Below are 14,993 nucleotides of genomic sequence, written 5' to 3'. Positions count from 1 at the left end.
GAAAATCAGAGACGGTGTATAAGAAGCTGCAGAGATGAAATACCAACTGACTAGCCACTCTTTTCCTGTGATCTCCTTGTAGCCTTGAACTAAGTAGCATTAGGTCAGGGAGCAAAGAATACTATCCAAAGAGACTTTGGGGAGGTGTGGGCGTGGCTTTATTGCTTAAGAAAGCTCAATAGCACATGGTTTTTTGTATTTTAGATGGAGAAGGTTGAGGGCAACATCCCAGTATTTTCCTCATTAGGATTCCCTGGTGTTAACATCGTAGGGGTTGTTTTTAACGTTGTGCTTTTAGAAGGCGTAGGCATGTCAGGCTACCCTTCCGGCCATTGCCTAGTAGCCTGGACATTAGAGGGAAGGCGTGTGAGCTTTGTGGCGTTTCTTTGCATCTTCTGATACTCCCAAGCCTCCACAGATACTGTCCTCAGTTCATTGAGGACACTGAGGTTGTTTCTCCACAGTTGGGGGAAAGGGGGTTAACATCCAGCTTCGGTTCTAAATAAGTACATGCAATCAGGGAGGCCTGCCAGGGGCCTTGGGAACTGCCCTTATTTCTACCCACCTTCACAACAGTCCCTCACGAGGTATTTCTGAATTCTTGATATAACTACTACACAGCGATAACAGTCATGAAAGCCAATGAAATAAAGTCACTCTTTATGGTCAGTAAAGAACCAACGACACAATATATGTATAACTGAATCGCTGTGCTGTCCACCTGAAACTAACAGTGCCGTAAGTCAACTCTACTTCAATTAAAAAAAAACCCCAAAACAAAGACTAAATTCATTAACCCCTCAGTGTAAAGGGACATTTCTTCCTCACTGCTGCAGCTGATGGAAACATCATGGACTCATCTATGTGGAATGCTTGCAACGGGTAAGAAAATAAAACTCAGAGAAGACAGCCATAGACAATATGAAATAATGGGTAGCCTCGAAATCATTTATCTCAGGCAGGCCAGCAGGGCCACAGACTTGGACAGACACACACTCTTCTATGCTTATTCCCTCTTCAGAGTCTGACCCTTGACCTTGACTAACCCTTCCATCCCTGTGTCCCCCAGGGCAGTCTCACTAGCAGCCATGGTAAGACAGACCAGCAGGAAAGTAAGGCAGGTCTTAGACTTAAAAGACTTAGCTCCTTACACATCAGAATCTAGCCTCTCAGTGATTCCATGATAAATTAGCCCATCACTTCCACTTCCTACATTTGACAACTTTCCCTACCTCATTCCTAAGATATTTTTCTATTTACAATGAAGGAAGTCCTCCTAGAGACCACATTTCACCAGCTACACAATCAGCCACTTGATAGCTTTTGCGGGTTATCACTTGTAGTTCCCAAACACACTTTGACTTCAAATGATTAATTGCAGAACAAAGACCGCTTCCGTTTGCAGAGCGTCTCCCCCAGGCCACAGGGGAGTGGAAGTGGGGGGGGGGGTGTCCTGGACTTGCCCTGGAATGCATGATCAGTTAAAGCCAATCACTCTGCACTTGGTAGACGAAACACCCTGAGCCGCCCGGGCGATTTAGGTGTGGAGTGAGAGGTAACAGCATTGCGTTTCCTTGTTCGGGGAGAGGCGTCTGGGAGGCAGCCTGGAAACTCAAGCCGGCCCTGGGACATAAATCTGCAAGTTTAATGGCAATGCATTGCTTGTCTTTGGAAGACATTTCCAATCCTGATAATGAAGACATGCACGTGCTTGTAGATGCCAACTCCCGCCCCCGCTCCCGCCTTGGTTTTGAAACCTTTACCACCTACCAAGTCTCACCAAAAACTGGAACTGATCAGAGCCTGTTCGCAGGGGTGACTAAAACGAAAAGGGGGAGGAAGCAGGGGAGATTGGGTGGAGCAGGCAGCCTTTCTGGCGCCCCTCAAATCATACTACCCAGGCAGCCCCCTATTCCATCTATTCTCTGCCCAAGGCAGGAGCTGTCAGGAGTGCCACAGATAAGCAACTTAGAAGTATTCTAGCTGAATGAAGGAGACTTACTTTGGGTTTCCATTGCTGTCTGCCAGGCTAGGGAAAGAGTGCGTGGACGCGTGCTCTCAAAGGTTCTTATGTGAGCTCTGAAGAGGTGTGAGGCTTGACACAGCCTGAATCCCAAGGACCTTCACTCCCTTCTTTCTTTCTTTTTTTTTTTTTAAGACAAATTGAAAGTAATACAGGCAAGAACAGAGAAGGTGACTGTTTTACCCCATTAACTAGTCTTTCTTGTTTTGAACATGTCTATCCTCTTTAACCAAGCTATAAAGATTTTAGATACTTGAGCAAAAGCAACCCATATGGGATATGTTTGGGGAATTCTACCACCAAAGTCTAAATAAATAAGATCTCTCATCTATCAGCAGTAGACAGCAAATTCCGTAATCAATTTCAACGTGGCAAACGAAAACACAGTGACTGTTTATTTGTTCGACAAATATTAATTGAGCACTCACTACGTATAAGGAAATATAAGATGCTAGAGAGAGAACAAAGAAGTATGAGGCATTGCCCTTGTCTTCTACAGCTTATGATTTATTTGAGGGGGAAGTGTCCATAAGAAAATGAATGAAAAAGAAATCGCTAATGCCAAAATTAAAGAGATAGTAACCATCTCCCCCTGCCCCAGTTTTGGAGGAAAGATAGCTCACAGAGATTGGGGAAAGCTTTATGAAGGAGGCATTGTGATCGCCAGATTACGCTCTTCCAGAATAGGGTCTCATAGCTTGTACAGCACTTAAGAATGAATAGGTATTTTGAAAGTACGTGCTCAAATCAAGCTGATTAAGTGGTGCCCATTTATGTTATGGGAATGCAAAGTGCAAATGAGATGAGAGACGGTGTGTACTCCGAGGACGCACAGGAAACACAGCAATTAGGCTGGCCCCTGAGATCATACTATGTGATTCCTCCAAAATGTGAGTTGAGCCTTCCAAGCCCAGGCCTTTGCCATGTGATCTCCAAGATGTCCTTACCCCTTTCATCTCTACTTAGCTGACTGAATTCATTTGCTCTGTCAATGTCCAGCTTATTTCCCACCTAAAACCACAGGAAATCAGGGCTGGAAGAGACCTTCACCATCACCTGAGTCTAATAGTTCCTAAACTTGGCTGCACGTAGTAAGAATCCCTTGGGAAGATGAACTTCTTCCTCCCATCTCCAAAGCTGACCTGATAGATTTCAGCAAGGGATGAAGCCAAGGTATTTACTGAGGCAACCAAACACAAAATGTGTTCTTACTCATCCTCTCTACAAGGAGCTTTCTGAAACTGCAGATCCCTAGGTTCTAATCCTCTGGGATTCTGATTTGGTAGATCTGCTTACTTTTTTACAAAGCTCTCCAGGTGATTTGGAAGACCTGCCAGATTGGGGAGCAGCTGACATCCAACATTCCCGTACTGGCTTCTGAATCCCTTCTACAACTTCCGTGGAGGGTGGCCCCGTTGATGGCTAACCATCTTCCCAAAGCCCTCCCTGGCCTCCTCATTCCTTAGGAATCATTTCCTCCTCCAAACTCACACTGCCCAGGATCTTCAGTGCTCAGTACTACGTTGTGAAGTCCTTTCTCTATCAGTAAACAATTAGCGGGCTCTGTGCTGGAGAATGCACCATAGAAGATACGATAAGGAATGGGTTTATGTCCTAAAGGTGGAAAAAGACACGTAAAGTACTAAAGTAACAAGTTGGAAGGAATTAAGTGCAAAAGGATCGTAAGAAAAATATGCTATCCGAGACCAGAGAAAGATGTTAATTCTTTTACTTAGGGGTATTTCAGAAGACTTTAAGGGGAGAGGTTTTGGAGGTCGCCCTTAGAAGATGACTATGTTTTGACCAGCAGGAAATAACTGGGACAATGCAATGTAAAGAAATTACCCAATGAGAACACCAGGCAAGAATGTGTAGATGTGAGAAACACTGAGTCAATATCATGGGTATGTGGGGGATGAAGATATGGGAAATGAGGTTGGAAAGTGAGTTAAGGCAAGTTTTTGGAGGCTCATGCTCTAATTTGGGAGAAATACAGAATACTTGAAGAAGCTCAAGCTTTAGTGTCACATAAGACCTAGGTCATTATCCCCATTCTCTTGCTTAGGAGTGAAACTGTGATGTTGGTAATTCGTTTACTCTCTCCTCTGCTTATCTGCACAATAGGAATACATTTTTTCAGGGCTGTTGTAAGGCCCCCAAAGTTCATGAATATAAGTACCGATCATGGCTGATTTTCTTCCCTTTATTTCAGAACAGAATATACTTAAACAGGATATGTTCAAAGAAATAGATGTCATCTAACTTGTTTTAGAAAGATAGCTGGATACAATATTAAGGGCCAATGAAGAGGAAATAGAAAAACTATAGGCAGAGAGAACAGTCAGAAGGATGTAGCAATAATCCAGGTGAGAGACGAGGTCCCGAACTAGGCAAAGCCACCGAGAAAACAGGATGAAAAAGAATAACCACTAAGGAGGCAAAACTGAGAAGTTAGCCGCGGGTGGAAAGTGAATCTTGGAGCATTAAAGACAGTTCAGGTTTCCAGCCTGCCTTTGGCTACTAGGAGGAGGAGAAGGGTGCAAGTGAAATTTAGGGACCCTCAGAGTAGGCATACTGAATTGCAGATGAAAGTTGGGCAGCCGGTGGGAACGTTTAGCGTGAAGTAGGAGATCTAAGACTTAGAACTAAGAGGTTGTTTCTGGGTAGGAGGACTTGGCAAAGAGGTGACAGGTGAAGCGATGAGAATGGTTGGGATTAACTAGGGATAGAGTACAGAGCAGAAAAGAGGAACAGAGATCTGAACCCAGGGGAAGGTCCACACTTAAGGAATAGAAGAAAAAGATGAACCGATGAAGGAAAAAGAAGAGTGGCGGTCACCTTTGCAGAAGGAAACCCAGAATACCCTCAGAGCATCTTCAAGATGGAAGAAACTATCATCACTGTCAAAAGCTAGTAGTGCCAAGGAGTTAGTTGTCTGATTTCACAAATGGGAGAGATGGCAAAGTCTGCCAGTAGTCTCAACATCCATTTCTTCTGCTCCCTTTAGTAATGGAACCCATGAGTCTTCAGCTGGGCCCATGGCTCCCAGATAAACTTGCATTTCCTGGTCTCCCTTGCATATAGCCGTGAGACTAAGTTTTGCTCAATGAAATACGTGTACCTTCCAGGTCCACCCCCCCTTTAAAGGAAATGGTGTGCCCTCCCCTTTCTACTGGCAGGAACTCAGCAGCAGTGGTGCTGGCGGACGTGATGTGAGTCATCTTTACACTTGTGAACAAGGACCACACCTAATGATGGTGGCCACAAGAGAAGAGGAATCTGGGTTCTGAACTTCTAAACAATTTATACTCAGATTGTTAGGCGAAAGTAAAATAAATTTTTCTTGTTTAAGCAACAGTTACTTTGGTCTTTGTTATGGCAGCCGAGGCTTTATTCTTACTGATACAGAAAGTAGTGGATGTGTGTTATGGAAAAAGAAATGAGGAAATGTATATAAACTCTTCTTTTAAGAAGATGGAAGGAACAGGAGATCGCTAGTTTCCAGAGGAAAGAGGGTCAAAAGAGGTGTTTTAATTTTTAAGAATCAATGATCCCATAATTTTTACCATTTAGAAGTCTACTATCCCCTCTCCTTACTCATGGCATATTTTTAATTTTGCAGAAATAGTTTTAAATTCATTGCTTGGGAAATAAGTGGGTTTTCTTCTTTGTGATTACAATAATCACACATTCTGTTTATAAGTTAGCTTGTTGGGACATTTACTGTTTGTGTATTTGTACAGAACTGCCTTCAAATGTGACTTAGGAAAATTCAAAGTTTTGCCGAGTAACTTGGGGGTGATTATTCGTATTATTAAAGGGGTCCTTTAACATATGAAGCTTCTTAGCAGTTAAGTGTATATAAATCATTTAACCACATAACAGAGGGTTAGGGTAACTTGTTAGACGTTACTGTAATGATCATGATTGAATAAATAAAAATTTTAGTTTATGGAACTTTTTCCAGGAATAACTATCATATAAAGAGAGGAATTCCTGCGATGTCTACACTGCAATCAACGGCTTCTTTGTGGGTTGAGTGATGGCCTCTCTAAGTCCCCAGCTCCTGGTCCTAAAGTGACCTGAGCAGTGAGCCCTGAGAAAAGCTTTGCGATAACTCCACAACAGCTCTGCTGTCAAGGGTATGGCAGTTGCAAAATTAACCATAATAACTGCAAGTAATACACCTAAAACAAAAACTCTGTTGTTATTTAGCTGAACTAAAAACCCCCAAACTAACCATCCATTCCCCCATGGTGTAAATTATAGTTATGTATATAATGAAATGTCTTATTTTCATTTCACATAAAATTCACCAAACTCCTTATTCACTCATTATTTACCCCTTATGGGTTTTTAAATGGTACTTTTAAAGTCTGCTTTGGCTCAGGGTTGAACTATTTGCCAAGACTTTATTCCTGGAGTCATGAGGCCCCTAGGACTTCTTTACCTTTTGCAAATTCATAGCTCATTTTGTAGGGAGTAGTCATTTGTGGCCTCTGTGTGTGCATGTGTGGGCATATGTGGGGAGCAGTCTTAACATATTCTAAATAGTGGAAAACTTCATAAGGAAGGGTTGTAATCCCAGAATAATTAAACAGGAAAAAAAAAAAAGAAAAAGAAAAAGCAGAAAATGAGTAAAGAATAGTCAATAAAGGTAGCAGCAAAAATTAGGTTATCTCCTTGCAACTATGCATATGCTCGAATAATATGTTGATTTAATAGGTGGAAGAAATGTGTGTTGCAAAAATTCATTGACTGGTTTGGCTGTCAAGAGACACAAATACAAAACTGCATGAAAAGGTAAAACTGAGGCAAAGCTGCCTCTCAGAATAAAAATCTCGATGAACTTTCATAAACCAGTAAACGCAATGTTGGATGCAGATGAAAATATTTGTGTGTGTATACTTTCAGTTAAAAAAATGTGGTCGGGCTTCCCTGGTGGCGCAGTGGTTGAGAGTCCGCCTGCCGATGCAGGGGACGCGGGTTCGTGCCCAGGTCTGGGAGGATCCCACGTGCCGCGGAGCGGCTGGGCCCGTGAGCCATGGCCGCTGAGCCTGCGCGTCCGGAGCCTGTGCTCCGCAACGGGAGAGGCTGCAACAGTGAGAGGCCCGCGTACTGAAAAAAAAAAAAAAAAAAAAAGTGGTCTTCAAGACCAACCTTAGTATTTTAGGGGAGGAACTGGGAGCGTAAGCCAAGGAAGCTGTAGACATTTACCAAGTCCAAGAGGACAGTGAAAATTCTCCCTGCCCCCAAATCTCTTCCCCACTCACCACCAGACCTTGGCTTGGAATGTCTTTCAGCATCATCCCCTATGAGCTCAAGAGCAAAGGTGAGGGGCGTTATCTCAGAAATAAAACAGTTTCTCAAAATATTAAAAAAAAAAAAAGTAGTTTCTAGATTCACAGAGATTTTGAGCTAGAAAATATCTTAGTGAACATTTGGTTCCTGCTTCATCCCAATACATACATTTTACAGATATGATATTTGGGTCCTCCAGGCAATAAGTGACTGGCCCGAGATCACAAAGCAAATGAATGGCATAAAAATGCCGGGTTTCAACTCTCTCTGTAGAGGTCTTTTTTACACTACTGAGCACTGCCAGTAAGTACTCAGCAGGGGTAAGAGAAGGACCTGGTATACTTCACTGGAGGATGAGTTCTAGTACTAGGGGCACCATGAGGACTGAATGGGTCACAGACTGAAGGTCTAGGGAGCGAGGCGCTCTGGATTTGGGCCTAGACTCAGAAGTTTTCTATTTTGCCTAATATTGGCATACACGACAAGCAAAGTTACATGCCATTAATATACCATCATACAGTAGCCTGCTCTTCTACTGAGAGTTAATCTGCAGGTAAACCATATTCCCAGTGAAATACGATGTCTATTCTACTCAAATACAGAATTGTGTCCTGATACCAGCTTAATAATAGGGGGTTTATCATTCATTTTCAAGGCACAAGCACACTGGACGTTTTTATCAGTCACCTGTGTGTTCAGACATCATTCTGGGTCTCATGAGGGGTAGCTGTTACCCTGCTGTGGAGCTGCACCATTTCGATTTTGCATCAAGCTAATGTGCGTCCCTGGAAACCATACTAAACAGAACAAGAAGTAAATATTCTCTATCCCTTAAAATTGACCTCAAGTGACCTAAAGTAGTTTTCAAAACTTCCATTTCATTTGGAAGTGAATCTGTCTCTTTGAAAATACTATTATTGATCCTTAATTTTTCTCAGTGATTTTTGGGGTTTAGTTGGCCTTCAAATACCTTTGAAATTCCTTTGGATGGGATCCCCAACTACAGTGGTTTTTTTCCCCTAATAATTACAAGCTATGAGGTTTTCATTTGATTATGAATTTAATTTTTGAGGATGTCTTCATAGTATCTTACGTTACCTCCTGACATTTAGTGTTGTTGGGATTTGCTGGAGAAGTACAATAAAAAATGACAATATCAAACATCATTAAATATGGGTCAAGACAAAGCAATCATATTGTTTATCATTTGATTGTAATAGAAGAATTCAATTCGCTTATGTCACCACAACGAATACGTGATTCCAATCGTTTAAAAGCTAAAACCCTTAGCAGATAGAGAACAACTGAAAAAAAAATCCTCACTTCACGAGAAAACCCTGGATATTAACCAGTTTACTGAACTGCATGAGCAGTAATATATATAATGCGCTAACATTTCTTAACAAAAAGATTTTTGTAAACAGGCTGCTTCCACAAATACTTTATGAGCCATCGTTAACTTTCAGAGATGTTGTTTTAGGTTGGAAACCTTGGTGATCTATCTCACAAAGCACGGCTGGAATGAAGAAACCCCTGAAATTGCTAAATGAGAAGACCTGAAAAGGGTCCCGGGAAGTCATGACCCTTTAAAAGTGTTGGTTTACAGAGTGTGAAGTAGGCAATTCACCAGCTATACCCAGGAAGCAGCACAGCAAGTGCCCATCACTAGGAATCAGAGAACAGGTCATTCTGAAGGGTGGTTGGAACCACCGCAGGCCCACAATGAGTGTGGTCTAACTTCTGTGATAGGGAAAAACTCCTCCACGTGGAATACGGTTCACGATTTCAATAGAAGATTATTCAAATGAAAAGCAATTCATTACCGTCTCTTTTGGTGTTTTGGGACCATTTTCAGGGCTCCAACAACAAGGACAGACTCACTAAGGGCTAGGATCAAAATCTCAGGTGTAAAATCTTTAGCAAAGGCTGGAGCTTCAGGGCCCTCTGAGGGGCTCCCTGGCCTTCGGGTGTGGACGTGGAGAGCTGACTGGCCAGCTGCTACCTTGTTAGAGAGAGAGGAACGTGGCTCTGTCACTTTTCCCCTGAGGCTCACAAAACACAGAAGTTTATTTTAGCTTCAAGGGCTAAACAAGAGATTGCAGGGTGAGAACAATGAGTGGGATGTCAAGATTTTTAGGGTTGTTTTTTTCCTGTTATTATCAACAATCTATTTTCTTAACAATGTCACTTAACTTTTCTCTGCTTCATTTTTTCCCTATAATGGATATACTCAGTTTAACTTCCAAGTTCCAAAAGAGTTAATGGTGGCAAGATGTGTTGATAAATATTTTTAAAGCTCTTTGACTTCCTTAGAAAGAAAGCAGGCTTGTGAAAAAATTCCCTGAGAAAATATTTAGAGATTCAGTAAGACTGAGTCAAGAAATCTCTAAATTATGAGCCCTTAAAAGTAGCTTTTTAAGGTAAAACATATTAGCGTACTGTGTGTGTGTGTGTCTGTGTGGATATATTACGTGCATACCGTTTCTCTGATTACAAAGTAAACAGCAAAAATAACTGAATTTTGGAATTTCAGGTCTCAATGTTTAGTGAGATATAGATGCTACAATTAAACCACTTCCCTTCATTTGTAGAATTTGTCTCCGACTCCACTTTGAATGACACTCTCATACATCTGTTCTGCAGGAGTAGTAGCAAGACCTGTTTGAAGTTTAAATCCATGACACCCTTTGTAGAACAGTGGCAACCTGATCAAAACACTGATCGAGCAGAAATGCTTTTGTGTTCTGATCAACAGGGCCCAATTCAGTCTCTCTCTAAGGAGAACGCGCACACACACACACACTCTCCCTATATTCAGGGCCGAGGTTTTCCTTCTACCCCCAACTAATAAAATCAGGAGGCTGCAATGAGGCGAGCGGCACGCAGTTTGATGTCCTCAGCAGGATACGGGGAGTCAGAAGTGGCGCTGTAAATCCAGAGCGGGGCTTCAACACCGTGTTAAGTGTGGCCCGACTCTCAGAGATTTCCCTTTGATGCAAGTTCAGTATATTAATGGGAAAAGCATTCACTTTTATTTGTCTGTACTGTCTGCGACAGCAAGGCTGCCTCATTTAGCCTGGGCCAACATGAAAATACACAGAAAAGCAATCTGCTGCTAATTAGCACAGCTCCCCTTTCATTTACTAGCTAGTAATTGGAAGGGGTTAAGAAAGTGTAACTTATCAGATCACGTGAGTGTATTTGCTTGTGCGGACAGCAAACCTCCCCCGAATTTCCCTATGAACTCTGAGGCAGTAATCCTTCCTCGACATCCACTTGATCTGAAAGGCGATACTGACACGGGTGAGGTGCACACACTTCGTTAGGTTTGAGAGGGAGGTTTCCTAAGACCCCCGAATGGGGTGTTAATCAATCTATTAGAGCCTTACCTTTCTTTAGATATGTTTTTACTCTCCCGTTTCCAGATCGTCTTGAAGTCACTGCAGAACTCATACCACACCATAAACACGTAGTTGGGTGTGATCTCCTTCTCACCAGACTTTGGCTTCATCCCAAAATATCCTACTGTTGTTTCAAAACTGCAAATGTAGAGAAAAAAACAGTGAGGTAGAGGGTGAGAGGCTGTCAACGCTAATACCCATTAGGGGAGGAGAGGGGACACCGGGAGAGTTTCTCCCACACGCTTCGCTTCTCTTTAGCACAGAAGCCCAGGCTTGAGTCACTGTGGCTCAGTAAGACCTACGTGTTCAAGCCAATTATCTAAGAAATGTAACATGATTGGGAATACTCCTGGGCACATCTTATCTGTATAAAACCAGCATGTATAATTCCAGGGTGTATGTAGGTAAAACTTTTGGGGTGTGTTCTTCATCTCAAATCCATGTCATTTACCTGCTCTTTGTGTTATGTTGAACGATTACATGGAACACTAATGACATGTTGGTTCTGTATCACCAGCAGTGGACAGTTAGAGAGCCCGCGGGGAATCATCAATCTGTTGAGGGCTTCACAGAAAATCAAGAGACTGTTCTATCCTTATTCTGGCATCTGCTGGCTTCATAATCTTGGGTCAATCATTCAACACTGGGCTCTCAGTTTTTTCAAGGGTAAAATAAGAGACGTAGACCAAATGATATTTAAGAAAGCTACATTTTAAAGCTGGATGTGATACAGGAATACAAACCATCAATGTACAAAAATACATATAATTGAGGATATAGCAAGGATTGGAGGAAAAACCATTTTTGATCTTAAAAAATGATCTTTAACCCAGTCAGAAAAGAACCCAGGTTTTACAAGGGTGATTCCCAGATATCACTAAGAACCTCCTGACCTACCCCTTGGAGGTTCATTCCCAGATGACTACCCAGGCCTCCCAAGCAGCCCTTCTTGGAGGCACTAGCTTTGCAGCAATTTATAGCTCTGCCCTCATTCCTTCTCCCCACCCACTCCAAGCCCCACAAGCTCATTTGCCATGAGCAGGAACACTTAAATAAACGGGCCCCTTTTCTAGGGTGTTGGAAACTAATCAAAGCAGGAATGGCTGGCCAGGTTTATTACTCAATGCTCTATCATCTGTTCAGACACAGCGTTGGTTTTTTTTGTGGCCATCCTGAATACTGAGTTTCTAATGGAACGCTATTCAATGGCGATTGTAAAACCCTGAAGCCCCATTACTGTTACGCAGCACACTTTCAACTCAGTCTCAGTTATTGGGCACTATGTATCTCATAAGATTTTATCACATTTCACAGATGAACTGTTAATTGATTCCATGGCTATGATTAGGTGAGATCCAAGCTGGAGCTGCAGCTCTGAGTCCCATAAATTCTTTGTGCTTCTGTAAATAATAAATCTGTTTTTAATGCAAATTAAAACTACTGGTCAGGGAATTTTGGCTCCCAGTTATTAAAAGGCTAGAAGTGCATAGGTGGAGAAAGGCAGTAATTGCCGTAATTTCTTGAGGGACTTCTCTTATAATTCCAAACACACATATTTTGGAGCAAAACCAGAAAGTAGCAATGTCCACTTTTGCCCAGGCGTGACTCCTAATTCTGTGGCAGTCAAAACGCTAAATATACTTTTTATTTCATTCAAAATGAAAATTACATTGATTGTAGCATGGAAATTCGTAAGCAGAGAGTTCTGTAACCTAAAGGAACAGGCCATGAATTTCTTAGGGAGTCACGGGCCTTTAGAACTGGAAGGGATGGACCTGTCAGTCTGTCCAATGTTCCCATCTTACAGCTGAGAAAACAGAGACCCAGAAAGATGGAATGACCTTATTCATCGGCAGAGTTGGGTCCCCTGATTCTCCGTGAAATGCTTTTTCTGCTCTACCCACCCCCTGTTGTTCATACTCACTGACCCAGGCATTTAAGAAATAAAAGAGTCATGTTTTGGTCTGTTTCCACGTTAGACACCGTTGCCACCTAAGTCGTACGTAATGTGTGTGACCCCCAGCAAAGCACATCATTATTCTTGTCTCTTCATTATGTTTACCTTCAACACAGAAACATATTTACTTGTGCAATGAATAGAGAAGAGAAAGTCTTCATTTTTCGTTTTCAGAGGAGCAAATTATCTTCCTATTTTCCAGGATGACATAGTGAAGAGCACAGAAACTCCTCTCACTGGGCTTCAACGCCAGCAGTTCCAGCGTTATTTGGAATGTAGACTGTGAGACCAAGATGTTGCAAGGATGGTACGGTTTCAGAGAATGACAGAATTGTTTGGTGGGTTATCACAGAGCTTGAGAAAAGCATGTCATCATCCTGTGGGCCACACTTTTCCCAACTCTGAATTGAACGATGTACCCCGGGGGATCTGGGAGGCCCTGCTTGCTAACCCTCAAAGAGTATGAAACCTAAAGGAAATAGTGAATTTCAGCATTTTTCCCCCCTATGTGTTTAAGTGAACCTCTTCAGGAGAACCAAAGCAAACAGAGTTGCAGAGGATGGCCTGGCTTTGGCACTCTGCAACTTTAACAAAGTCACTCTGAGGATGTGTGTCTTATTGGATTTCCCTTTGTTCCAGGAAAAGCCAAAAGCTAGAATATGAACCTACAACTATCTGATAAGGTCTAGACTACGTTCCTCCCCACCCACCCAGTCCCGCTCCAAACACAACTCTCTTCCTTTCAGATTTAATTTTGATTCACAGAAGACTGATTATTGAAAACCGTCTGAAATTTGGGCATGAAAACGGCTGTTAGTTGACAACAATATTAGAATTTTCTCCAAGAGACAAAGGGGCAATCGTGCTGTTTGAAATTTCTGTTTCTCAGCAGATAACTAAAATAGCTTTCAACATTGAAAAGATTTATTTCTCATCATATGTTGTGTTCTATGAAACTTTTCTGCTTCACTCTCAACTGTTCCCTGACTCCTTTTCTCTCTGCTGTAATTCCTTGTCTGATTTCTATCTTTTCGATTCAGCTAAACATTTTGAGAGTTCAGCCAATGATTATATCAAAGAGCCCACGGCAAAGGGAACGGTTTTACTTTTGCAGTGTTGAGATGCCAGGGCGGAACATATCCGCTTATTGCCCCTCATGCATGCCTTTAGAAACTGCTGAGGAAAAGCAAATATTCCTTAGCCTCAGAGTAAATTGTTTCTCTTGAGAATACAACATAAGAATTTCCTAAATCTCACTCGAATGTTGCAACACTGACCACCAACCTCCTTCAAGACTGTAACCAAACAACTGTGGTTTCTACGTTAAAGATGGGATCTAACATATTTCATGTATGACATGAAAGCTAGACTACCTTCACCACAAAGTCACGGAAAACGCTGACAACCGAAATTTATGACCCCCCTCAGCATAGCTAATGCACAGCACCAACTTCGGCCCCTCTCACACGGGCCCCCTTTTCCTGAAGCAAGAATCCTGAAGAAGAATTAGAAATTTGACATCCACCTTAGAAAGTGAAATTCTGCTTGGCCTGATACCCATGTGTTGATGGTCCTTTTCATGCCTATGGGATACGTCTATAACACAGACACACCAGCCTGACACACCGACGAAGGGAAGCTTACTACAGGGATAATGTAAGCTCTATAGGGGATAAGGCCAATAAAGGGGCACAACCTAAAAATCTATAAACAGAATCATGTGATTGTCTTGGTTGTCAAAGATTATCATGCAGAGATGATAATCATGACCAAGAACATGTCTGCCCTTAGAAAGATGCAAGATTTGCCCTCGTCTTGCTTCCTTCTGCATATTTATTCTATTGGCACTTACAGCGGGAAGCAGGGCAAGATGTCAGTGTCTGTCAAGGCAGAACAGAGCACTGACTATAGGCTTTCAGTACTCTCGGAGATTGTGGGGAGACGGGAGGAAAAACGTCCATTTCTAGAACTTGTTCACCTGCACTGAATGAAATCCCCTCCTCACACATTCGTAAAGCTCATTTTCCCTTATCTACTGTTTCCTGTCCTTATCTCTTATTTAATTTTCTCGTACTTGTAGAACGGGTCCCAGCAAAATTTATCTCAGTTCTCAGCCCTGAATATGAGAAAGCCTCCGTGTATGCCCCCCTCACCTTTCTAAGAGGGAGGGAGAGCCAAGCTGACTAACCTGGCCAACTGAAAAAAAGAAAGACCCCCCATGAGGGATCACAGCCAATGATTACTGGGCTCTACCAGGTGAGGTGGATGGTTCCGCTTGGGTGTCTGTGAAGAGAGGGAAGAACATAGAAGA

The 14,993-nt window shown here is 42.4% G+C and overlaps 1 protein-coding gene across 2 annotated transcripts in view; it reads right to left on the bottom strand.

Annotated features, from left to right (window-relative positions):
* The window catches only part of FMN1 (formin 1), a 425,437-nt gene that overhangs the window by 18,129 nt on the left and 392,315 nt on the right, over positions 1–14,993 (bottom strand). For both annotated transcript variants that reach the window (XM_073800707.1, XM_033851415.2), the window contains one exon: positions 10,714–10,863. In XM_073800707.1, coding sequence (XP_073656808.1) covers positions 10,714–10,863 — 150 coding nt within the window. The remainder of the gene's footprint in view (positions 1–10,713; positions 10,864–14,993) is intronic.

This window comes from Tursiops truncatus, chromosome 2, assembly GCF_011762595.2.
Source record: "Tursiops truncatus isolate mTurTru1 chromosome 2, mTurTru1.mat.Y, whole genome shotgun sequence".
Lineage (NCBI taxonomy): Eukaryota > Metazoa > Chordata > Mammalia > Artiodactyla > Delphinidae > Tursiops > Tursiops truncatus.
The sequence above is the reverse complement of the archived record's forward strand: the minus strand, read 5'-3'. Positions and strand labels throughout refer to the sequence as shown.